Source organism: Hesperophylax consimilis, chromosome 10 (genome assembly GCF_061612785.1).
Source record: "Hesperophylax consimilis isolate HC1 chromosome 10, BYU_Hcon_1.0, whole genome shotgun sequence".
NCBI lineage: Eukaryota > Metazoa > Arthropoda > Insecta > Trichoptera > Limnephilidae > Hesperophylax > Hesperophylax consimilis.
This window is the reverse complement of record NC_142845.1, coordinates 1,540,300-1,567,945: the sequence shown is the minus strand read 5'-3', so window position 1 is coordinate 1,567,945 and position 27,646 is coordinate 1,540,300. Positions and strand designations below refer to the sequence as shown.

At 32.6% G+C, this 27,646-nt stretch overlaps 1 protein-coding gene across 2 annotated transcripts; it reads left to right on the top strand.

Annotated features, from left to right (window-relative positions):
- The first annotated feature begins 3,938 nt into the window (after positions 1-3,938).
- Positions 3,939-27,371, top strand: LOC149420162 (serine protease persephone-like). 2 transcript variants are annotated; one of them, XM_089636017.1, is made up of 11 exons: positions 3,939-4,346; positions 11,947-12,022; positions 13,352-13,467; positions 15,012-15,047; positions 18,148-18,312; positions 18,891-18,982; positions 19,974-20,083; positions 21,663-21,803; positions 22,484-22,596; positions 23,163-23,335; positions 25,336-27,371. In XM_089636017.1, the coding sequence occupies exons 1-11, from the start codon at positions 4,280-4,282 to the stop codon at positions 25,498-25,500; spliced, it is 1,254 nt and encodes a 417-aa protein (XP_089492143.1). In that variant the 5' UTR covers positions 3,939-4,279; the 3' UTR covers positions 25,501-27,371. The 2 variants fall into 2 exon arrangements, with proteins under 2 accessions (XP_089492143.1, XP_089492144.1); XM_089636018.1 differs by lacking the exon at positions 15,012-15,047.
- Positions 27,372-27,646: the final 275 nt, after the last annotated feature.

Here is a 27,646-nt window from a genome sequence, read left to right as displayed (position 1 = left end):
CTTTAAACCAGTTTAACTAATTTATTCCTGATTCCATTGAGATAAAATTGAAATAAACAGGTTGAAGATGTAATTTGTTTTGACTGTAAATTTCTAACATAATTTTATTACTATTATCGTTAAAACATATTTTTTTGATGAATACATAAATTAAAAGAAGTGCTCTGAGATTTTCACGGCCAATAATAGTATTATAGTGATTTTGACCGGTCAGTGGTTGAGTGGGCATAGCGCTTGGGTCTCACCCGAGCGTCGCGTGTTCGATTCCTCGGCTGGCTAAGTCCTCCATCACAACACAAGCAACATTTTCGGCTTTCTGTGGTGGTAGTAGGAGATTTTCTAACATTGATGGGTTATTCGTAACCTGGGAATGTTTGTCTTTCTTTTAAAAAAAATTAAAAATTAATTAAAAAATTATTTTTGGGGTATTATGCCGTTTTACGCTACCTCCTTCTTTAGCCAACATTTCATACAGCATTAATGTTTCCATCATGGGGGCAGATGTTTAAAGATTGTTGTGAAGATTGTGCTTGTGTATCTATGTGGTAAGCCTCTCGACTAGCAATTAGAAGGTCGCAAGATCTAATCCCAGCGCACGCAAGAAAATTTTATTGGATAAATTTGTGTTATTTCATAATTTATCAATTTAAAATAATATATACTATATTTGCAGCACGTTCCAGAGTGGAAGATACTCTCAGTATCGCCCTGGTGTAAGACCACCATTCAGCGTTGAAAAGTTGCTTTAGCCGTGTTTGGTGACCAGATCTGAATTTCCATGTACTCCCCCACCTTCCTATTCCCCATCACCTCCCCGCTAACTTAAGCCTCACAAAATACTCCCATAGGAGAGGTCATAGTCCCACTGGCTCCAGACGGTTCACATAAAAAAACATACCGTGTTGCCAACTCCAATCGTAATTATACTGTAATGCCAGCTCTTAGAGGATACACAATATTTACACATCTGCCCTGATGATGGACACCGTAATGCTGTCCGAAACGTTGGATAAAGAAGGAGGTAATACCCCAAAAATAAATCACTAGAAAAGAAGTGCCTTGTGAGTGAGGTTCTGCCAAATTCTTCAAATTTTGTTTTTAAATTCAATTCTAATAGCCCCATACCTGGTGCCACTATACCTGGTAAAAACATGTGGAATCTATCTATGGAATCTTCGACTTTCCATCCCCTAATTTATAACATTTTTTTTTAATGTTCCGTTTCCGCTATTGAAAATCTGATGCAACCACTTTATTATTCAAACCAACCTAATTTTGACTAGGTGGATAACTTTTACTATAGTTCAGTAAAGATTCTATTTTAAAATGTGAAATCGTCGTGTTCATTTGGACTTTTTTAAAATGTGAAATCGTCATGTTCATTTGGACTATTTTAAAATATGAAATCGTCGTTTTCATTTGGACTATTTTAAAATGTGAAATCGTCGTGTTCATTTCGACTATTTTCAAATGTGAAATCGTCGTGTTCATTTGGTCTATTTTCAAATGTGAAATCTTCGTGTTCATTTGGTCTATTTTCAAATGTGAAATCGTTGTGTTCACTTGAATTTAATCGCATTTTTCCAATATTATGAAACCTAAATTCTTGCAGAAAGTTTGAAAAAAGAATTTTCTTTGAGATGGTGACGTTTCTTTAGATAAATTGTTCAATGCTTTATTTGAAAAAAAAACATATAGTATCCATAAATGAGTAGAAGTATTTAAGTACCCATTTACAAATCTTATGATCACATAGGAAATGTGTTTTTATTTATAAGAAAATTATCAATTTTTTGGTCGATATGTCCAAAGATCTACTAGTAATATGTACCACTCGAATTTTTAACTTAAATATTTAATAATTCTTTTATGTACCCGCCTTTACAAAGATATATAAAGGGGAACAATATTCAAATTTTTTTGTAAAGTATTGAGTGAAACAAATTTACGCGTGTAAGATTTAAGGACAGTTAAAAATTAAGAGTTTTCTTTTAAAGTAAATTCATTTTTAAATTTATGAAGAGAAAGTGGATGATTGGGGTGTATCTGACTATTACTTACAGGGCATACTCACACGGTTGAAAAGCTCATCTGTAGGCAAGCTTTGTAGCACAATAAAGAGTCGTAAAACCGACCCGTTCGCATGCGGTAACGTTAATTATGAACGAATTGCTATGAATGTCATGTGCATCGCAACCAATCACTGGATTCATTATATCACCTGACGTAGGTCACCCCGAGTGGTTCGGTACGTTTGGTGATTTAGCAGGGGTGCCCGGGTTCATGGGATGAAGATTTTCAATGTCTTGGCGGCGGATTCATCTGCCCATCTGATGTGTGGCGGGCCGGATTTAAAGAGACTGATTGAAGGAGATCTTTTACCTCTCCAGCAACACACTCTCGAGCCGCGATCCGCTGACTCCCAGAATCCTACCCATCCCTCATACCTTTTGCCTTATCTGAAATCTTCCTCACCTTCGTTCCCATAAATAGACCTGCCAGACAGCATCCTCAAAGATGACATTATTGATAGAGGAAAATTATTTTCCTCAGAGCTTCTTGTGTGGAGCTAGTGTAAAAAAGTCATTTTTGGGAACACTTTCTGCTGAAATACCGCTGTAATAAACACAGCATTTCGACGTGTCATCTATGATCTGTTGATTTTAATTCTTAGATAATTTAAGTCGATCTACCAAACAGATTGACTTATTTTCTAGATGGAGTTTTTCAGTAAGATCTTTTTTTGAAAAAAAATTGTCTTTGTTAAGCTTGGAAAATAGTTTTATCGTTCCGTTTACTACCACAACTGTTTCTTCGAAGTCAGTTTATTGTTAACGGCGGATAAATATGTAATTACAAATTAATTACTAAATTACCCGTGTCAGAGTAGGCACGTCCGAACGTTTTGAAAAGTTAAAACTTGTGATCAGTAATCCATTCTTGTTTCCATTTTTATAAAATTACTAACAGACGTGTACCAGACGTTGCTCGGGGTTATGAATGGTTCGAAGTAAAGTTTTGAGGTTGTGAATTCTAGTGCATCTGAAAACTGGGTGCATTTTGAATGTGGAAATAATATATTATGATTGTATTGCAATAAGTATTTGTCTCCCTCGGGCGTCCTCAAATTCTTCTGGCATTCACTTCCACGTCAAACATTTTCCTTACACCCCTTTCTTCTTCCATTACATACCCACACGTAACCACACTTAAGTGATTGATCAATTCCATCCTGCAATGTCTTCACTACTGTATACCGTATTGTCAGTATTAAAAACTACATTATATCGTCTTTAATTCAACCCCGTATCACATTCCAGTGCAGAGATAATGCGTTAAGTATTTCTCGGGCGTCTCCGACTTCATATACCATCCAAACCACTTTCTAAACACTCCTGGCACTAATAAGAATAATGTTTTAAATTTTCAGCCAAATCGGTCCAGTAGTTTTAGTAGTTTCCAGTAGTCTATAAGACACGAACAAAGAATTATTATTTTTATGTATATAGATTTACGTAAATATTTCAATGTTACGAATTACCTGACAAAAAACTGAACTTCGTTAAAGGGTTTGGCCTACTTTCAACGGAATAAATCTTATGCTGATCGTATCCTTACAAAAAACTTCTGTAATTTTTAATAATAATTATAAAAAAATACACAATCCGATAAACCCGTTTTCCAAAAAAACTGTGCAATTTCTGCAGACTTTGAACTCACTCTTCAATGAATTTGCCGAAAAAGGGCTACACATTAAATCCTTTATCTAATTGTAGGGATTACCGTGATTGAACGTTGTTCAAATTCTGATGCACACCGCAAGTGCGGTCGACTTGGCTACCGATGAGTAGGCAGTGGTCTCTTAAAGACCTCATCACAGATTAAATTCCTATAAATACTCCGGGCGGCAAAACCTGAAATCAGTACAGTCCAAGACACGACAGAACACAGTTCTTTTTAACAAAGACTCAGTTATCATCAAATAATAACGTTCGTACGGTCAAAATATTGTGTGGATCGTTTTTTCTGCACTGTGCCGACAACAAAAATAACAGACCTCAAGGATATCCTTAAAGTTTTTTTTTGTTATTCTAAAGATATCGCATTGTTATCGTAAAAACGCGGGAAATTCAGTGTCTGTTGTTGTGTTTTAATTACAATTCAAAATAATCATAGTTGTCAAAACATAATTAGTTTAATTTAATAACCTTGTTAAGTGTACACGGAGCTGTGAACTCGGTTTGTGAGTGAAACCAGTTTATTTAGCAAAAATATCAACATGTTCTATCTACCCATCGTTGTATTGCTGTGGGCCATGTTTGGAGCAGTTTTACCGGATTCTCTTGGTAATAAAAAAGGCACTATAATAATATTGTTAGTAAGTTAGCACATGGATAGCTCATCAGCATGGTCTGATGGAAGAAGCATTTCTTGTAACCTTTAAAAAGTGATAAATAATTCTGTTCTAGTTGTCGAAAATGTTATTAGTTTGGCCTCTTCAAACTTTGTTATGTTAGACATCTTGAACTTTTTGAAAATCTGGGTCTGTAAACTGTATAATAAAACTGTTTATTTTTATTTTTTAAATTCATTAGAGTAAACAATATTAGAAGATCGTTTGGTACACGAGTACTCAAAAATTACAGTTGGTGGAAGAACTAGTTCTGATAGTGTTTTGTTTTTAGCTAAACTTTTTGTTCTAAAATCAAGCTTTTATTATTAAATTTAATGTAATCGTTTTAAAAAGAAGTAGTTTAGTATGAAATTAAAACGTCAAGTTTCAACTCTCTTTTCAAAATATAAGCTTAAAACGAAACAACTTGATTGCAAATTAATGTTATATCGCATACCTATTCTGAATATCGCATTCATAATTAATAATAATATACTTGAAAACCTCATTACAGAGCTGGCCGTGGGAACTTACAAAAATGTTTATAAAATATTTTAGGTCTTTTTTCCATTCTTCACTCTTTATTGCACAATCTTTTTATATTCCAACATACGACCCTCAAAATTGGAATACATTTTCAGCAACCGAACAAGTCAACACACCTTTAATAAGTGATATGAAGTCACGAAAAGTGTTGAAACAAAAAATAGCTTAAATGCATACCGATAAAAAATATTGCCAATTTATTTTAAATTTCAAATTATTCGTTATTCGGTTAATAAACAAAATTTCAGGGTTTTAACGAATGAATTGATGGGATTCCAGGTAAACTTTTAGTAAAATACCAATGGATTGTCACGATGTTGGAACACATGTCCTAACATTTTCGCATTTTGTTATTATATTAGGACAAACGCACATTCATGTGTAGATATTATTACGAATTTACTAAAAGTTTATCTGAAAGCGGGCTGCACTCCCATTTTTAACTAAATTACCAATAATGTGAAGAAATTCTTAATAAATCAGCAGTATTCTTTTTTCTCCGGGTGAGTTACGTAGGTCAGGTTTATAGGTTAGTTTTGTCACATCTTTAAATTACTTGCTAATTGTGCTAAATTGTCATAATGCAACTCAAGATTACATACATTTTTTCAATCTATACGCAAAGCTATGTACTACGTTTTCAAAATGATAATTTTAATATTATTTTTATATTTATATGGTGTTCTTAAGGTCACATTTTACAAAATTGAATTAATTAAATTTAATTCATAAATCAAGCAATACATTTTTAATATTGTTACTTCACGACAAAAATGTTCAGCAAATTTTTCCTCCATCAATCTTTTGATTTGCTCACCCAAACCAACCGAACAGATTTTAACATTTAAAGTGACAGATAATTTAAATATTGAGGCATTTAAAACATATTTTAAATAAATTCATAAAAATTACGCATCTTAAAATAGCTGCCTAAATACATATTAAGTACGAAGCTTATTAAAAAAAATAATATCATCACAAACTCACCATAGCGGAACGCCATTGTAATGATTATTTAACGTACTCATTATATATAATAAGACATGATTCACTCTTAAATGAGATAGGCACTGAGGGAATTTTTTTACTTTAGGGCCTATGAAAAATATTTCTATACAGAAGTTTGAGAGTTCCAAAGAAAGATTGTGTCACTTGCTAATAAAGATGCTGAGAAAATATTCTTTAAGAGCTTTTGCCAATGTTTTTTTGTTTCTTACTGGAAGTTTTAGGTTGCAAGCAATACCTTGTATTGCGTATATGCGTTGTATTGCGTATAAGCGTTGTATTGCGTATATGCGGTGTATTGTAAGGAGTTCATTCCAAATTAAGACGTATGAGTAAATAACGAAAGGTGTATTTGATTTGGTGATCGTGTTTTGTGCTGGTGTATGTCGGAATCAAAGGCATATTGATTTCATAATGGCAAATAGTTACGTCCCGTGATTTTTTTTATTTATTAAAGTAATAAATAAATTACATTTGAATTACTTATTAAGAGATTTGAATACTACTCTTCCATAGAAGCGTTAGCTTGTGTTTGGAAGAGGAGTGCACAGTACATTATTGTAGTTATTTACAAGTAATTAATAATATGATAGGTATTACGTGTTGTAGTAAGTAGGTAAATTGCAGTGAGAAAGTAAAAAATAGTTACATTATATGTTTGGTAAATGTGATATATTCGATAAGATATATATTTTATGCAGATAATGGGTGATATGGGTTATTTTTAAGAGTTATTCACCTGGAAAGAGTTTTTTGTTCTTGATAAATTTGTCTTTGAGATTTTTATCAGATTTCTGATTTTCGATTTGTTATATTTTATTTTATGCAGATAATGGGTGATATGGGTTATTTTTAAGAGTTATTCACCTGGAAAGAGTTTTTTGTTCTTGATAAATTTGTCTTTGAGATTTTTATCAGATTTCTGATTTTCGATTTGTTACTTACTAGTGGGGAAAAAACATTCCTCCGTCTTCTATAATATTTTGACATAAACATACAATTAATTTTAAAGCCCGCCGCTCGTGGTGTAACGTTTTAGCATAGAATAGTTGCGTTTACTCAGAAATCAAAGATGGGATTTGGTAGTTGCTGAGTAAACATCATTACACCAGGAGTCAACATTTTTTGAGAGAGCTAGATCAGATCGGTTTGTGGTAATGTTTTTTTCTTTACATTATAATATGTGATATATCTAGGACTTGATCATCCGTGTCCTGATTTACAAGCCATTACGATTAGTCATGTCCAAATATTATTTTGATAACAGATGCGCGATTCGGCCATGGTTTACTTGGTATTATCAGTAAATATACGTATAAATACGCCGGTTTCTGAAGATTCAACTTGTTAATTTCATCAATCGACTGGAGCAGATTCTTTTGTACCAGAGTTAATATCTCCAGATTTCTAACCAGTGGTAGGGTTAACCTTCCAGCGGGCGCGTTGAGAAATTTCCCTTGAGCGGGCGCTTGTCGTAAATTTTACGTCATCAAGTTTTCTCCATGTAAGTGGTGTTTTCTTTATACAAACGTTAGGGAATTTCTTTAAGGATATTCAAAATCATAATAGGCAGTACTTTAAAAAAAAAATACTTTCTTAAAAAAAACGAAACAAAACTCTAAACATGTTAATATTTCAAAACTAAATATTTTATCGACCTATTTAGTCAGAATCAATATTCTCATCCTTACGATTGTTACAAACCACCTCAACTGACGAATGGATATTGCATGTAAAGGACTGGTAACGGCAACACTTCATTGATGCTGAGGATCTTTTCTTATCCAGTGCACATAACCAACAAACACCGCATTTTGGAAAGCTTCTGTTTTATTCTTCTGTTATCGGTTCAACTGCCCTACCGTAATTCACTTTGAGAAAAGCATTTATATCTTGCGGTAAATGTTTGACATTTGATTTGACTCTAGCATAGCTCGAAGCTCGATGCTTACAACTAAGTCGCAAGAGTGGGGGAAGCGATAAGGCGCGTTTGTCGTAAGACAGCGCGCCCGCTGGAAGGTTAAAATGTGCGCTAAGAATGAAGAAATCTTGGTTTTATTTTACAATCGGCCTATTAAGTGTAACTAGCACGGAAGCTAGAATAATCACTTTTTAATTTTTCAAAAGGCGCAAACACATTCTGACTTTTTGAATTAATGAAAAGAAAATATTTAGTTTTAGGTCACTTTATAACTGTCTAATGATGGTTCGGAGGTACTGAAACCGGTAGACAATAAAATTTATCAATAAAGTGACCAAAAACCAAGTATTTTCATTTCATTTAATCACATTGTAATTAAAGGATTAAAACGAAACAAACAAATTTTTAATGTGAATTTTCGAATGAACGCCGTTAGTAAATTCGAAAAAATCGAAATCTTTCAAAAATTTAAACAAAAGAAAGACGCAATTCAAACATGGAATTATTAATTAATTAAATAAAATATTTTTGGTACCTAGTTTATCGCTTGTCAGAGTAATAATTGTTCTCACGATCAATTCCAATTTTTAAAACGAATCTTAAATTTAAAGCAAATCCAAGTTAAAGGCACTGCAATTCGTAGCTGGAACTTCGCGCGTATTCTTGTAATAATTTTATTAATTTTAATATTTTTACGTATAATGTAGTTTAGGCAGTACTCATCTGACTATATGAAATGCACGCCTCTGGGTACAAGAACTATGCAATGATCTAGTTTGTAAATTGTTACAATAAATTAAAGAAAACTCAGTCGAACTGGCTCTAAAAGCATTGTTTTGTATTAAGAAATTCAAACGCGTACGTCGTACCTACGTTTCAGTCCTCTCGATTAACAGCAATAAGTATTATTATAAATAGATTTCTACAACATAAGATGTAGATATAAGTACCGAAGGATAATAAGTATTTTTTTACGCATAACTTATCATTATATAGTATGATATTATTGTAGTTCTAGCTTGGATCGGAATTTATCACAGTATGGGTCAATGACTATCGCATTTTCGCCAGTACATACCAAGTTGTTTTTAACCTTCGCCGGGCAATACTTAATATAATTACATACATTACCATTTATCTTCATATTAAGTAGGTACAATATTGTTCTACATATTGAACAACGTACTAAAAACCTGTACTCTACCTTCAAAATTTATATTTAAATCGTTTCTTTCTAAGACGTTTCTTTGGCAAATTTAAAAAATGCTAATTTGAATATTTTTTAAATGTTACTTAAAATATATAATGTATAATTAAGTAGGTAGGTAATTAAGTACCTACTCACAGATCTTATGATTTCTGAGAAAATTTTGCTTACTTTTTTGGACGCGAGGTCTACTGTTTAGAGAACTACTAATCAGCATAATTAATAGTTTTCTTTAGATGTTTATGTTCAAATATGTACTCCAGAGTGGAAGATACTACCAGTATCGCCCTGGTGTAAGACCACCATTCAGAATTGAAACGTTGCTCCAAATGGCTTTAGCCGTGTTTAGTGACTAGATCTGAATAGCCAGGTACTTCCCCACCTTCCTCCTTCCCTTCCCCACTTACCTTCAGCCTCACAACATCCCCCAATTGGGGTAGCCATAGTCTCACTGGCTCCAGACGGGAGCAGTTGGGACTCTTGTGAGGTATTCACTATAAAAAAAAAGAAAACAGCAGACTAAATTGTTGATTTTTTGCAATTTGCTTAGAAACGCATGCTTAGATATACCTACTTGCTGTCACATTGATCCGAAATATTCAATTGTATAAAACACCGCAATTCTCCAGCAATAACTTATCTTAATCGTAGAAATCAATTTAATTTATTCATATGTAATTACTTTTTAAATAATCATAGAGAAAGTAGGAGAAAGATAAATCATGTACATGTTCATAAGTGAACAACTCTCGCTGATGAACAGCTTTTCCGAACACCCATTCAACTTATAAAGTCGTAAATTGTTTTTCTCTCGATTAATCACTGATTAAAAATAAGCATCTGCTGCAGTGATGAATTTTAATTCGTTTCTACCTGTCCATAATGTATTTACAATAAATAAATTGAGATAATGTGCCTGAAACCAGTGGAACGAGATATCGATATGAACATTAGGTCAATGTTGTATTTGTTCATGAATTGCAATGACTTCACTTTGGTAAGATAATGTTGTGTGGTGTACAGGCAGGTTTGTTATGCTGGTATATGCACCTGAGTTACCTGCACCAATTGCTTCCGGACGGCCCTGGTATATCATGTTACGCATTGAAAATTATTTCATTTTATACCAGTTTTCTTCAACATATCGGAATATTAACTCAGAATTATTTAAAACCAGTTTTCTTCAAGATATTGGAATAATATCTCAAAACTATTTAATACCAATTTTCTTCAAGATATCGGGATATTAATTCAGAAATATTTAATCCCAGTTTTCTTCAAGATATCGGAATATTAACCTAGAACTATTTAATACCAGTTTTCTTCAAGTTATCGGAATATTAACTCGGAACTATTTAACATCAGTTTTCTTCAAAATATCGGAATATTAACTCAGAACTACATACCAGTTTTCTTCAAGATATCGGAATATTAACTCAGAACTATTTAATACCAGTTTTCTTTAAGTTATCGGAATATTACTCTACTATTTTTATTTTCTTTAGAGAATTTTTTTTTATAAACATTACAACTTTGTTGACCTTTTTATTATATTGCTGGTGCAAAATCACGGGATATTATAGCTGTAGGCTTTGTGAATCTCATTGCCTATCAGAAACAAATAATATGTTTTGTCTATTTCCTTTATAATTCGTATAGTTATATTTTTTGTTGAAGATTAGAGAGATCTGATAAATTTAATTAAAACATGGGGAGAAATCGATTTTTTCCCTCACCATAAATTAACTTGGCCTTGTTAATAAAACATCAATTTAAGTTTTTTTATCGATTAGCCTTGACAATATAGCATGACGATACAAAGAATTTGGGTTGTAATGTAAAAATATTCGGATTTTCATGAACACGTGTTCCGACATCATGATAATATCGATGACCTAGCGCACACATGTGTTTTATTTATTTATTTATTTGTAAGAAACTAACAACTTTTACAAAATATGCAATGATAAATATACAAGTGAACTAAATTCAAGTCACAGAAGTTTCTTATGCTAAAGTTCATTGGAAATGAAGTTTTAATATTTAAAAATTAATTTTGGGGAGAGGAAGAGGAATATAGGAAGAGGATAGGAGATGCTCCCGATACATTCCATACTCACATATATGTAATAATCAATCATACACATTACTTCATATCGATATTTTTTTAGGTTATTACTAAAAATTTCAATTCTGTGAAATTTTGTATTGTATTGTGCACATACACGAGGAATTGGGGATTTTTTCTAATATTTGTTCTACACGAGGGTAAATAAAATAAATCAGATTGTCGGGTTGATCTTGACGGAATATGAAAATGTATTAAATTGGTAAGTTCTGGTGAGTCCAGACCATTATTTAGGATTTGATCAAAAATTAGACGTCGTGTTTGGAGGGAGTTGAAATTATGAAATTTAATGGATTCGGTATAATTTGAGAAAGGCAAGTTTAGTTTTTAATTTATGTGTTAAAACATTTTTTTTGAATTATAAGAATTTTTTGAATTTTGAATGTGTTCAAGCAGTTCGAAGAAAAAAACAATTACCTGTTTTGAAAAGCATTTATCAAGATTACTTACTTTTTAAATACATGTTTCATTGGAAATTAACATTACTTATTTAATCTAGAATGGGTAAAAAGTGGATATTCACATTAATGTTTTTGCTTTAAATCTTATAAATAACATTTAGTATTCTTTTAAATTTAATTTTCAAATTGCACTTAACACATGTGTGCCCTAAGCCATCGATATATTTGTATTTTATAAAAATTTATTAGTTAACCTGTTAACCTCGTATTATAAAGAATCCAGCTTTATTCCAAACAAAATAAAAGAAAATTTGTTTTTAACATTTTTAATTGTTTTATTTCCAGAATTCAGTGAATGCAATTTACCAAACGGGGATGTGGGAGAGTGCCGCCTTAGCTATAATTGTCCGGAAGTCATCAAGTAATTACATTTTCTTTTCAAATAACAACCATACAATTTCAAAGATGTCAGTAACATCGGAACTGATAAATAATCATAACTGTACTCAAAGATGTATTTAAAATTGAACCTGCGTTCCTCAAACTAGCCTCAAAAAGCTATTTTTTTTAACACAAGCAGTGTTCATTAATCCAATATATAAACATAATTGATAACAGAGTAATGACTGTATTTAATATCATTAAGGTGATGCCATACGTAGTAATGCAAAATTATGTGTTTTTGTTTTGAAAATTTGGTCGCCTAGAAATGTTTCAGATGCTTTAATTAAATAGTGCGAGTAGAATACATCTTGGTCTTTGAAATAATCGAGTATTTTTTAGATAAGTCTTTTTATAAGCCCAGAAAAAAATGTATAAGGCCTATAAAAACTGCTTTAAAGTTCAAAATCTCCTACTTACTAACCCATTTTCGGTTATGATTTTATTGTATAATGTAGTAAATTAATTTATTTATAAAATGATCGAAATTTTTTTAAATATTTATGCCTGAACATCCACAAAATAAAATAAAAGGCACTTTTTGGCCATGTTTTCTTCTTGCATAAATCAAAACAGGCGGATGGTGTTAAGTGCGAATTTAAACCTTATCGCCATCTACGTAAGGGTTGTTTTTGATAGCGGCTCAATTTAAAATATTACACGACGTAGTGCATCGCCTTAATACATATTATAGAAATATTTCCTATGTAGGTATGTGAAATTTATATAGTTATTGAGAAAAAATTTACGGTTGTTTTTATTTTACAACCATTAAATATTGATGTGTAGGGTGTCCGAGTCTTTGGCTAAATGAGGTAGCACAACACGGCATAATAACCCAAAAATAAACCACTATAATTCTTTTAGCCGTTGAAATCTCAAAACAATAAAACTGTCACTTCCTTTATTTCTTATATAGGTACTATTGAATACACGAAGAGAAACGAGTATTGCGAATCTCTTAAAATTATTAGTAATCCGGTTAAAAACGGGATTGCAGTTTCATGACAATCTTAATATTTTCGCATTTCATAATTACATGTTATTAAGGAAAATGTGCATGAACACGTGTTCCTATATTATTCGGAATTTACTAAAAGTTTATCAGGAAACGGTTTGCTATCACTTTTTAACTGGATTACCAAATTTTTTAAGAGAATTTTAATAAATTAGCAATACTCACTTTTCTCCGTGTAGATTGCCGTAGTATTGCAATAAGTTTTATGAGTTCCCCGTGAAATGAATTTTAAGAAGTCTTAAATATAAGTTATTCGTGATTTTTTTTAAATTTTAATGTAATTATTTTCAGCCAAATTAAACAACAAAACCGTGTTGGGTTAAAGCGTGTCCCTCCAGAAAGGTGTGGATTTATCGATCGGATCGAAGTGGTTTGCTGCGACAAGGACGCTGTGGTCAGTCCAAAAGGTATATTCATCGATATTGTATTCAATTTAAACAACAGAACCGTTTTGGGTTAAAGCGTGTCCTCACAAGGACGCTGTGGTCAGTCCAGAAGGTATATTCATCGATATTGTATTCTATTTAAACAACAGAACCGTTTCGGGTTAAAGCGTGTCCTCACAAGGACGCTGTGGTCAGTCCAGAAGGTATATTCATCGATATTGTATTCAATTTAAACAACAGAACCGTTTTGGGTTAAAGCGTGTCCTCACGAGGACGCTGTGGATTCATCGATCGGATCGCCGTGGTCTGCTGCAACAAGGACGTGCTCAGCCCAGAAGTTATATTCATCGATATTGTATTCAACATTAAGTATTCATATTCAAATTAAAATAATAAATTGAAAGCCACAGTCAGTCACAAAATCTATAAATTTAATAAAAGTTTTGGTAATCACTACGACAAATCGAGTAATACAGACTTTAGAACAAATATTTCAATGGTGGGATAAAGGTCTGCCCAGACCTTTTCATACAAAACTAACTAAACTGAATAATATTTTTTGATATAAAAATGTGTAGTTAATATTTAGTATGGGTACCTATAAACTATTTTATTTATTTGTGTAGCTCATTAAGGAATTAGTGTTTCATGTTTTTATAGGCAACTTTAGCAATTATTTGCGAGTTTATGTTAATTATTAAAAAATTTATTTTATCTTATTTTTTCATTAAAAACATGAAATAAATATAATTGATCTAAGTAAGCTTTTTGATAGACTTTAATTTAAATTCTAAATGACAAATTTACGTTTTTCACACGACTGCTTCTAAAATCATGAAAAATCGAATTGTTGTATAAAAAAAACAAATATAAGATATCGTATATATCCGTACTAGATATTTAATAATTGATATATACCCGTACTAGATATTTAATAAATATTTTAAATAAAAATGTACCAATTGAGTTGGTTGGTTATTTTGTCGTTCCCCTTAAAATGGCCTAATTGACTAAAGTACACGGAGAAAAATTACTATAGCTAATTTATTAATAATCGGATCTCACGAGAGTTATTTAACAGGTTTCCTGATAAACTTTTAGTAAATTCAGAATAATATCATAATTACGGACAACGTGTTTATGTAAATTAGAATATTTTTGAATTGTTCGATCCTCATCGGAAAATTGCCTTTCATTTCTTCCGTTTTCTTAATAAAAAAGAGGTTCTTAATAAAATATCAATAGTCGTTTTTCTGCATGTATACAATTTACGGTCGCGAAGCTTACACTAATTTTCCTTTAAACAATCTTGATTTTGCAATTTAAACGATCGTAGATCCTTCCATTTTTTTCTAGAATTTATTGACAGACTGTACAAGAGAATAAGTACCTAGTTAAAGAAAACATGTAGGTAGCCAGTAAAAACTATAATTATGTATTGTATGTATTATTATGTATAAACAATTATTAATTAAATTTCCCTTAATAATATTATATATATTCCCCTAATTTATTAGACTAAAATCGATTCCCATATTTATGAAAATTTTCTTTTCCTCTTTCAGTTCGTGGTTTCTCAAAGTATTATTACAGCAAAAAGTGTAAGTCTTTTTAATAAATATATAAATCAATAATTAATATTTGTTAATAACAACCCTCACATAATATATCAATTAATGAAAGCTAGATTAGCTTGAAGTTGGAACTAATTCCAAAATCCCCGTTAAGGCCTTAATGCTAAGCCACTATGTTGATTAATCTTTATAACGAATTGGTGTACATTATGAATACCAAAAATATATGCTTTAGATAAATTGAAGGTTTTCCTATCGTTTCGCTTGAGTAGACTACAAATAAATAAATAAATTACTCAATAAAAAATATAAATGTAAACTCCTAAAAAAATAAAATTTTCAATAGAAATGTATGAACGCATAAAGGAAACAACTTTTAAAAAATACAGTATTATAGCTAAGATTATCTGTGACAGTTTCACTTGATTAACTTTTTTGCTTTCTTATAAAATTATTTACAAAATAAATAAAAACCAGTTATGTGGTTGAAATCGAACGTTTCTATACTCCGCTTGCCAAGCGATTTTAATGCCTGTTACCTACAATTTAAGGTATACAAAGAATATCCACATTTTTGGCTTATAGCTTCCTCTTAATCCAAAAACCTGCCTGCAGGAGTCCTCCAACTCGCACCATTCCTCAAATTTATATGGATTGATTCCAATGACCATTAGGAAAAATTACAGGCGGATAAAATGAAAACAGGACATCACCACTCAATTATACTACGCGTTGAACTTCCCTAATGTTGTAAAAACCTTATTTTGAACAAATACAAAAGAAAATAAAGCTTCAACATAGATTAGCAATACTCTTCTTCCTTACCTAACTAAAATATGTGACATAACTAATATTTAACACCATTCACTGAACATGCTCTATGTTTAAAACTCGGGGTACTTTTAATCGTAATACTTTTCAACATGTTTCCTTGTTATACTCAAACAAAGAAAACCTTTACATTTTTATGAAATGGTCCTTTCTTTCTACTTGGAACTTTAGGGGGGGGGGGGGGGGGATTTAATCGCAAGTAAAATTTGAAACTTTCCCAGAAAGTAGTTTAAAAAACATTTTCAACATTTTTTTTCAAAATTGTTAAAAAATTATTTTTCTTGTACTATTGGTCAACTCCCGAGATTGATTTCTGAAAGTTCTTATTTGAGACCCACAAAGTTTTTACTTAGACAATATTATGCATTTATTTATTTACGCCTTGAAGGTGTAAACATGTTTCTTACATGTATATATTATGATAGGAATTTAAGATATAAATAGATATAAGTTTCATTGCTATACAATCTATATACAATCTCATTTGTACACAAAGGAGTTTAAATAATGTATATAATAACAAATGTACAAAAGAAGCAAGCAGGCACTATAGAAGTAGTTTGTTGTTATTATTATTGAAATAAGCATGAATAATTTGTTGTAAAGTATGTTTGTAATTGGCAAACCTTTATATTGCCGGACAGGGTGTTCTACAAACTAAATTGAACATAGTTAACACTATACGACTATAAGAAAGTGCACACGAAAACATTACTCAAGATATAAGCAGTAGTATTAATCACGAAAACCAATAATTCAATGAAATAATAATATTGGAATGATAATTTTTAATGATTGACTTATATTTACAAGACAATGTTTTTAAGAAAAGCACAAAGGATAGAAAATTTTTACAAGCAATAATTATTAGCCTTAAATAATTGAAAATTTAAATTTTTTTTCTCAGTCGATTTTTTCAATTTATATGAGTGTTTCAGGCTAATAATCATTCGTTTATAATGATTTGTTATCCTTAATATTAGAATGATTTGTACAGCACCGTTTTTGTGAAACATACCTCAAGGGCGCTGTGAAATATATATTTTTTTAGTATTATTATTATTCAGTATTTAAATTTTTTTAACGTTACAGATATGAGTCTAAATAATTATAATTTTACCTTTTATATGTCAAAAACTCTTTAAATTCTTTATAGGACATAAAATCTTTCACAAAATTTGAACAAGTCAACAAATATTAACGTTAATTTTCGAATTCTATAAAGGTTCTATTCAAGAAACAACTGACCATTCACTAAATAATAATAGAAATCGAATAGAACTTTCATCTTCTTCTTCAATGGCGCTACAGCCCATTTCGAGCCTTGGCCTCCTTTAACATGAGCCTCCACCGCCCTCTGTCCTCGGCCGTCGTCTTCCAATCTGCAACATGGAGTAGTCCTCTGGCATCTTTCCTGACATCGTCCTCCCATCTCAGCCTAGGTCTGCCCGCCTTTCGTTTGCCTCCCGGGTGTCCTGTTAGAACCTTCTTTGGTACACGTGTGCTTGGCATTCGGTACACATGTCCGGCCCATCTTAGTCTTTGGAGCCGTAAATGAGTAGAGAGTCTGGGAGCTTGGTAGATGTCATATAGCTCCTTATTGTGGCGGATTCTCCATGCCTCTCCCTCTCGCACCGCTCCTAAGATTCTTCGAAGTACCTTTCTTTCGAAGGTGTCCAGCCGTTCCGCGGACTTTGCTGTCAGTGTTCCCGCCTCACATCCATAGGCCAAGACCGTTCTAATAATTGTTTTATACAGGGTTATTTTGGTTTTCCTATGGACGTTTCGGGATTTGAACACTGGCAGCAACGCGAAGTAAGTGTTGTTAGCGGCTGTGATGCGCTTTCTTACTTCTACTGGGTCTTCGTTGTCCTGCGTTATGATGGAGCCCAGGTAGGCAAACTCTTCGACCACTTCAAAGTTATAGGAGTTTTTAAAATTCACTTTATCTTTTATTCTGCGGTGTGGGGTTCTGGTTTGCATCATGATTTTAGTTTTGTTCTCATTGATTTGCAAGCCCACCTCTCTTGCTGCAGTCTCCAAAGGGTCAAACACCTCTCTTACAGCCTGTAAGGATCTTCCGACAATGTTAAGGTCGAAGTTAAGTCGAATAGAACTTTCATAGTACTTTAAAAATAACTTTGAAAAATTATGATTTATTCTAATTCTGTGAAAAAAATAACATTAAATGACTTGTTATAAACGGATTTAACAAAACAGTTAAAATAAGCCATGTATCTCGCCATTTAATGTAAATGTACTCAGAAAGTATAATTAGTGTAATGTCTGATTGTAGATCCATACGACGACAGTCAAATAGTCTTCCAGGAGGATGACAGTTACTACCACCCGAGGTCAACGAAACGACCTGTCTCCAGAGTCAAGCCCACCACTGAGACAACCACGGCTGCACCTGAAACACCTTACGTCTTTAATGATGGAGAAAGGAAATCAGTCACCGGTTGGTCAAATTGATTCCAAACATCTTCTAAACATATGAGACTTATTGTATTGATATTTTAGTGATAAACCAATGTTTATCAGACAAGGATATAAGTAAGGTTAGATAAGGTTAGGTTAGGTAAAGTTATAAATAAGGTTAGGCAATAGCATAAAGGATGACAAATTATTGTATCGCCTGAAATACTGAGAAAGAATAAATGCCGCAGACGGGAATTGAACCCACAGCCTTCTCATTGTTAGCTGCTCTAACCATTACGCTACATCGGATTATTTCAATCCCGCCAAATAATTCTATAATATGTTCTTTTCATTCACTAATTATTATTACATTTTTTCCACCTGAAAACAAAGATCCTTGGTTCAATTTCCAGTTGAGATCGTTACCTTTTTTATTTTTTCCGTGTCTTGTTCTGTTTCATGTTTCGTTTAGTTTCATTAGCATTATCTTCTTCTTCAATAATCAAAGAATCTTTTTTTAAGAGTAAAGGCGGATAAGAAAGACAGTAATGGCCAAAAACTATTTTTATTTGATGGTTATTGATGTTATATACCAATAAACTGTATTTGTATTTTCAGTTTGCAAGAAGTTGAGGGAAGAAAAGCTTGCTACCATACAAAATAATATCCTTGGGGGAGAACTGGTCAAACAAGGAGATCTCCCACACATGGTAAATATATTTTACATTCAATATTCGTTTACGTTTCAAGGTAATTTCTTCATTTTCAATTTCTTCACTGGGACTTATAAATAGTTTTAGATTGTGAATTCTAGCTGACAACTGGGAGCTTTTTAAGGTGGAAATAATATTATTGTAGTGTAATAAGTATTTATTAATTATTTAACGCCCAGAGGGCTTTTACATGTAGGTGGTACAATTTTAATGACAGTTTTGAAACATAAGAAAGAAATAATAAAAATAAAATTACATTAAAAAAATCATGTATACACGAAACAAAATTAAAAATAACAAGAACATAAATTAGCGATTTATATCGACATCACCTAAATATTGGTTTCCCATAGTGTGAAACCGTTGTATTGGGGAGTTCGCAATGTAATTGCGCTTATGTGTGTTGCAGTGGAATAGTGTATTTTGTCGTGTTGTTATTGTAGGTGTTCCTAAGTTTATGAGTTGCAGAAGTTCGCAACAGTCGAAATTAGAGTTTAGAATTTTTAATAAAAAAGTTAAGTCGTTTATTTTACGCCTGTCTTCCAAATTTTTAGAGTATTTAATAAGAAATGATATTTTAAGTCTATTAGAAATTAATTATTATTAACACTTGATTGCGCCATGTCTTCCTCGGGCGTCCGAGACTATTTATACCATTCACTTCATGTACTATAATGATATCCACGTTGTTACTGTTAAAAAACAACATTATGTCGATTTTAACTCGAATCCATCTCTCTGACTCGACGAGTCTTCCTCTGACTTTCCCGATATCTACCATTCAAACCCATCTCTAAACAATCCTGGTACTAATAAGAACCATATATTTTTTTTAATTTTCATCGCATATATCATTCAACTTACTATACAAACAAAGACACATTCATTCTTATATATATATATATACTCGTATATGATGGTGGTGATGAGCGTCCGTGAATTACGTCTGTTGGTTTAAATATTGAACTACATTTTATTATGTTTTTAGGCTGCTCTTGGGTACGTGTTTGACACTGGACTGTCTTTTGATTGCGGAGGCACCCTGATCTCCGATAAATACGTCCTCACAGCTGCCCATTGCATAAACACCAATTCTAAGTAAGTAGTCATTCAACATTAATATAAAACGGAATTTGACGCTGAAAGCTCTCGTTCAGAAATGCGTTAATGAGGAACTCGGACTCGGAGACTCGGTGGAAGCAACATTGGACCAACTGCTAATCAAATTCGAAGAAAGGCAAACATCGTTGGATTTGATACATTGGACATAATAATTCACTGAATCCCAATCTGAATTATTATAGAGCAGAAACATTACTTCATTTGGTTAGGCTCATCAAGACTGCTAGAGACGTGCGATGCATCACATAGACAAGTGAGAACAAGTATTATGATAGCGATTGATAGGTGAATACCCACTCGGACGATTATTGGTATATTATGGCAAGTTTGCAAAACGTCTTGAGTGATCTCTTGCGATGTGCCAAATTTATAAGAGCTTCAAAATATGTGATAAACTGTGAAATCTAGGTGGATTTATTGGCTTTAAACCGCAGTAAGCAGTGCGTATGTTTCCGTATTAATATTTTGAGGAGTAAATTAATATTAATGATGAATCAATTAATGATTTAATGAATTAAATCGAACACCTATCGCTTGAGTGGAAAATAATATAAATGTCCGAAAATATTGTTATAGTCATAAATGATTTAATAATTTCATACATCTTAGTTTGCCTTTTAGACGGCTTAATTGACTGAGCGTAGCGTTTTGTTTATTACGTTCCGGTTGCGGTTCAAGATGGTGCTCATTTTAAACTGTCGTGCGCCGCAGTAGCCAATATGCACGATAAAAAGATCTTAAAATTAAATTAGAATAAAAGTAGATTATGTGTGGAAAATGTTATTATTAGGTTATATTAAAATATATATAAATACGTTATCTGGTAATACGGTACACTTTACAAAAACATCATTTTACAAGGTATTACAAAAATAGAATCAGCTGACGATGGCGAAAATTAAGTATCTTATGACGGGTAATGGTTCAGTAAAGGTTTTTTTGTAATTTGTGTATTAATTAAATAGGAAGGTAATTAAATCACACTTACAAATGTTGTGATTTCAGAGGAAAATTTGGTTAAAATAAGAGGAAATAAGCATACCCTTTCAATATGCGATGTCAACTGTTCACGGAACATGTTAACTGTTCACGGAACATGTTAACTGTTCACGGAACATGTTAAATGTTCACGGAACAACTGATGAACGGATGTCAACTGTTCACGGAAATACTTGTTGAAAATGTGTAATTCATTGTGTTGACTGACTGGACGGGGCTGTTGAAATTTTTAATACGAGAGCTGGTCGTTTTCACGTTTTGTTTTTGGATTCAAGAACTCGTCTTTAGATTATTTTGGAAGCTTTTATGTTTACTTCCTCCTCATCACGGATTTCTTCAAAATATTAACTCACTTCTTCCTTTCTTTAAAGACCCCTTTAAAATAACTGAATTAGTCCCACCACCCTCCGTTGTGAAGTGTGCCTCCCTTCTGCTTTGAGGTCTCTCTTTGAGCTTCCCGTGCGGAGTAAATATAGAAATATCTAATGATTAATCTACCAGTGTGTTTAATTCGTTATTTTATTATTGGAAATAATAGAATTTTTTGTATTTGCAGCATTAAACCAACCATAGTTCGTCTCGGCACTACAAAGCTCAACGGAACGTTCGATACAACTGACACAGACTACGAAGTGGAGGATATTGTTCACCCCGAATACAACAGATTGAAAAAGCACAACGACATCGCTCTTCTTAGGTAATAATTATGATCTTCCCTTTTTGTATTACATTTTAGAGTGTTGAAATCTCTTGTTCACCTTATCTTATTGGATACTTTTAAAAAATCATTTCTCTAAATGTCACTAGCTATCCTGGGTAAAACACTTACGGTAGATTACATATTATTTTCATAAATAACAAACCCATTATCTAGAAAGAAGAGACAATTTACAAAAAATTAATTTAGCAAACCACCTAGGGGGGTAAAGCAATATGGGACGACGTTGCATTTGGTCGGTCTCATGACTCGTCGGCTCTTTCCGCCCGGCCTCCAAAACTCTGTGCGGGGAAGACTCGTCAAAGAGTAAACTGTGGGATGTTTTGTTATTGTGCAATTAGGTCTTCTTCAATATCAACATTTTCACTAAAATGATCAATATTTTCTCGATCAATCTGTGGTATTTCTTTAATGAAAAATGATTTGTTAATTGACGATACAACTTAACTGCAGTGTACATATTTCTAATTTGTAATGCATTTCTTTGTGTTTAAAAAAATAATAATAAAGACTTGTTTACTTTCATTTTTACTTCCATCAATAAAAACCAATTTCGATGTTTCTGCCAAGCGTTCCGTGACGGCAATTTTTTTATTGCTAAAATTTTCATTTGCTAAATTTCTAAATTTTCTAATGTTTAATGAAATATTTTTTATTAGATTGAAGAGAGCTGCTCCGCTGTCTAATTCGATCTACCCTGCTTGCCTGGAGACGGAAGCGGAGAACCCCCAGGAAGCCATGTACATCGCGGGATGGGGGATGGTGGAGAATGGTAGCTTTTCCATTGATATTATTTTATTTTCAGCCACTGCTCTAGTCGTTTAACTTTTAAAATGTACTTAATAGTTAAGCCTTTTGGTTTTTTTTTAAATATTTTAGTGCATAATACATCGATAGCAGTATAGTATTCTTGTGTACTTTACAGCACAAATTGTGGGACTCATAAAAATGTATGCATCTCTTTTGTATTTATCTATCCCGAAAGAAATATGGTCAGATTGGTTCTGTGGTAGAGCAGAGCCACGGCAAGGCTAAGGTCATGGGTTCATTCATAGATGCGACCGTATCTTTTACAGATTTTTCTATTTTAATTTTCAATTGACAATCACTAATATTGTCTTCAATGATTGAATATTTACAGTTTGACGTTTTATTCATAATGTTATTCCAAAAATAAATATATTATCAGTACTTAAACTTGAACAGAGATGATGTCGAGAGTCGCATGTTTGATTTGCTCATCAAGAACTAAACGAATTTTGTTGATTTTTTTTTAAACTACAGTTAATTATGTTTGTATTGTTTTCAATATATCAATTCTTGGATGTGTTCTTGCAGGTCAACGCAGCCCTGATCTTCTGAAGGCTGAGGTGACTGCGGTGAGTGACGATGTGTGCACGACCACCTTCAACAGCGTCTCATCCTTCCGAACCCACAACCCCAACGGCATCCTGCCCACGCAGATCTGCGCCCAAGACCAGACTGGCCCTAACAAATCTGATACTTGCCCGGTAAGTACTCCCACTTTATATAAACAAGTAGACAAATACAATGATATACACATCATTTTCCAAAAATAAACAATTCAAACAGCAACCAACATCGACAAAATGAGATTACTGTCCCCTATTGAAATAAACCGGTAGAAATTTGTCCACGTGTCCGATTTTTATTACATTAACTCCACACAGGAGTCCTGGATGGGTCTTGAATGTATTCTCTGAAATAAACGAGGTTAGATAAGAATACAAAAATAGAGGCGAGGGAAAGGATAGGAGGTTTTGTGTAGGAAAAGGGTCTGGGTAGGAATCAGTGTGTACAGGATTGACAGACCTATGAATCCATCCTTCACTCTGCGGTGCAAGACGATGGGTCGAGAGAGCCTGGCTGGAGAGGTCATAGGATCTCCCTCAACCGGCCTCTACCAATTCAGGCTGCTGGTGAGCAGATGCATCCACCGCCAAGATCTGGGCAAACCCCACCCCGTGAACACGCGCACTCTTGGTAAGTCACCAAACGTTGCGAACCACTTGGGGTAACCTATGGTAAAGGTATTGGTTTTGCAATGAATGGTTGCCGAGTGGCGGTACCTATACCCGCATCCCTAAGTGTCAATGTGTCGATTAAGGTCATTTTGAAATTGATCAAAAATTGATTAAAAAACGTTGAATGAACAAGTTATCTATTACATTGGCAATTTGAAAGGTCGATTTTAAATCGGAGATATCAGTCTTAATTTAAATTGGAATAGATCACACTTCTTCTAGCAGGAATTAGTTAAATTTACTTATTTAAGTCCACGGTCGTTAGTTCATAATTGAATGACAACTTCTGTTTCTTCTCTAATTTCAAACAACTTATAGTTTTGATGATTAGGTACATGTTTTTGTCTCTCTGTTGAACAAATTTTGCTAGCAATTGCGAAAATGTACAGCAATTAATGAAAATCATATAATTTGGTGCCGATATCCCTGAGATGAATTGCAAAACTATGGTTCGGAGAAGTACCTACATAGTTAAAATAGATGTTGATTGTAAATGAAATACTGAGTAAATTATACTTAGATTTACTTAAATTACTAGCCCAGGGCTATGAATTGTGATAATGAGTGTTAGTCAAACCACTTAGATTGATTTATTAACTAAACCATCAGTCGAACTAAATTTCAATTTTGTCAGAACAATGTTACAAATTTTGACTTTCTTATGCAAACATCGAAAAAACTTTACGAAGTATACAAAGATGCCTCGCAGCTACAAAGCGCAACTTAGAAGTTAAAGCTTTTTAGGTTTAGTGTGTAGTTATACAGGGATACAGTCGATAATACAGCAAGTCTACACATTCTTGTACGGTCCCAGATCTCCGTTGAGAGCCCGGATTTATGTATCTCGTTATTGATGACACTTCAAACAATAATGGAAGATATATGTTACCGAGCTACAACCTTGCACAGGCTATCAAAACGTCTATGCATTACAAATAATGCGTTTGGTATATTACCAGAAACAAAAGGTGAACGATGCTAGCTACACATTTGTGCGTGCGATTTCATACTAATAATTCTAACAAAACCACCAAATGGCCATTAAACGCTGATCCTAGGTGCGTTTCAGCTTTCTATCAAATTTTAATAAGCTGAAAGCTTAACTACTTGATTGTTATCAATGCTGATTACCTGATAATTTTAAATTTTATCGTAACAACTGGACCTTAGAATCTCCCAGATAGATTAATAGATAGATTGCATCTCTGCGTGGAAACAGTTCCACTTTTGAATTTGTCCCTGAGTAGTGTTTTTTCTCCAAGTAGCGGAATCATACAAATAATGGTTTATGGCTCGTGGCATAGCCCTTTTCCTTTGGTTATTTAATCTATGCAATTAACCTTTACGTTTCTATGATTTCTCTCTTAGAATAACCCAGGTAGATTGGTAGATTGTATCTTTGTACATCTTCTTTATGTTAATTATCTATTGCCACAAAAATATAACGTGTTGTTTTTCATTTACAGGGAGATTCCGGTGGTCCACTTCTTCTGGCTGTCAACGAAGTGGAAGCAATTTATAAAGTTGTAGGAATAACTTCATACGGAAAGAGGTGTGGAACCAACTCACCCGGTATCTACACGAGAGTGTCAAGCTACTTAGACTGGATAGAAGGCATTGTATGGCCATAGATCATTGCAGTTGGTAGAAACTGTGGTGAAATTGTTATAATATAGTCTCCTGTGGAGGAATTTACTAATAGATGATGAAAACCTGTACATTATTATATTTTAAGAAAAAATACAATATTTTACCAAGTGAAATCCCACAAGTCTAGAACAATTCATAAGCTCACATTATTTGAATGAATTGAATATATTATCGGTCAGTTGTGATTTCTGTAATCATTAGATATTAGACAGATAAAAACTGAAAAGTTTGGTATTTTATGTAAAAAATTTTGCTGTCCTCATAAGATATTTATAACCTATAATAGACAAGTACATGCAAAAAAATGAGTATTGCAAATTTATTAAAAATCTTTTCAAATTATTGATAATCCGGTTGAAAACAAGTTTACAAGCCGTTTCCTGATAAATTATTAGTAAATTCCTAAGATATCGGAACACGTGTTCATGCCCCTGTATTTGCATCGTTTATTAGGAAACCTATCAAGTCATTTGTTTAGGTCCTGCAATCCCGTTTTTAGCCGGTTTACGAATAATTTGAAGAGATTCTTTATAAATTTGCAACGTTTTTCATCAGTTTTTCATATCTAAACAAATATCCTCTCTTCTATCAAGCTAACCTATAATAAATAAAACTACTTCCCCTTCATTCAACATCTCATCTCTTCTTAGTCTGAATTCGGCTCAATCTTCCATATAATTTTGAAATGATGGCCTAGAACACCCCTGAAAGTTGAAAGCCAGAAACATTTGAGAAAGCCCGAGACGTCTTCCCCGTGTAGTATTTAAAACGTTTTATCAATTGTTTCATGCAATATTTGGTCATAGTTAGTTTATGTACGAATTCTTGCCAATATTAAAAAAAACAGTCCAACTGTTTTCCTCTTACGGGCTCAATACTGTACTTACATATTAATATATAATAAGATTACCTCAATGATCCGAAACATATGTATTTTGTCTTATTTTAGACAATTTCTAGTTTTTTTAAAGATCAAAAGTCATTATAAAATAGTTTTATAAATTAGTTCTATTTTTTATAACTCAAATAAATATGCAACTACTATAGTATACGTAAAATAATAATTAATATATAGTTTAATATTGTGATTATGTAATTAATGTAAATAGAATTAAGAATTTGTTTAGATGTCGCACATAATGTGCTCTAGTGATGGGCACGTACGGAATATTTAAAAAAGTGAGAACTCTTCCGCACATTTTAATAATCGAAAAATTTTCGAAAATGACGAGACTTTTTTCAGTAAAAATCTTTGATACTTTTTCGACTTCTTTCTTAAAATGTGGATAAAGGTTAGGCAACTGTTTCGAAATTAGAAATAAATTAAAAAAATTGTTCCTGGAAACGTAAAATTAAGATAGATGCAATAAAAATTCCTGTTTAAATTTGTCTTTAAGTTGGCGAAAGAGGACACTCGCATATCAAAGGGTAGCTCGTTCAACAGTGGTGTTGTTTGTATTATTACGAATTTAAAGTGGGGGATCTAGTTTTCAAGGGTTCTCCCTTTTATTAACCGGAAAGAGAGCCCACAATCAGAAATATATTCACTAAAAAGCCTTTTTTGTAGTGAATTCGATATTTTTTCAATCGATTTTTTTCGAAACGGATATCTCGACAGTGCCCATCACTAATTTATACTGAAAATATGTATGCAGGTATGTATACCGGTTTTATTTATTTCTCACGACGAACGAACGTGTTTTAAAACTTTTAAACCGTATTTAAAAACTTCTAAAATGTTGTTTTAATTACTTTATTATACTGTCCACATTAACTTAATATCATATTTCATGTCCAACTGGTGGAACCTAAATATTGTAATCAAACTATTATTTATTGAACAAAAAAAATAAACAGCAAAAACAAACATTTTCGTGTTTTATTATTCATGCAACTCTTTAATTTGGTAGGATACTGTTTTGTTCTACGAGTTTAGTAACAAACAAAAAAACGCCTTCGAATTTACGGTACGAGTGCTACTTACATACATAATAGTTATTGACAGTCGTAGTACATATAGAAAGAAGGAAGAAAATACAATTTATGAGATTATATAACTAAACAGGACAAAAGAATATATGTATATTATAATATATGTATATACTAATGTTAGTACAAAGTTAATGA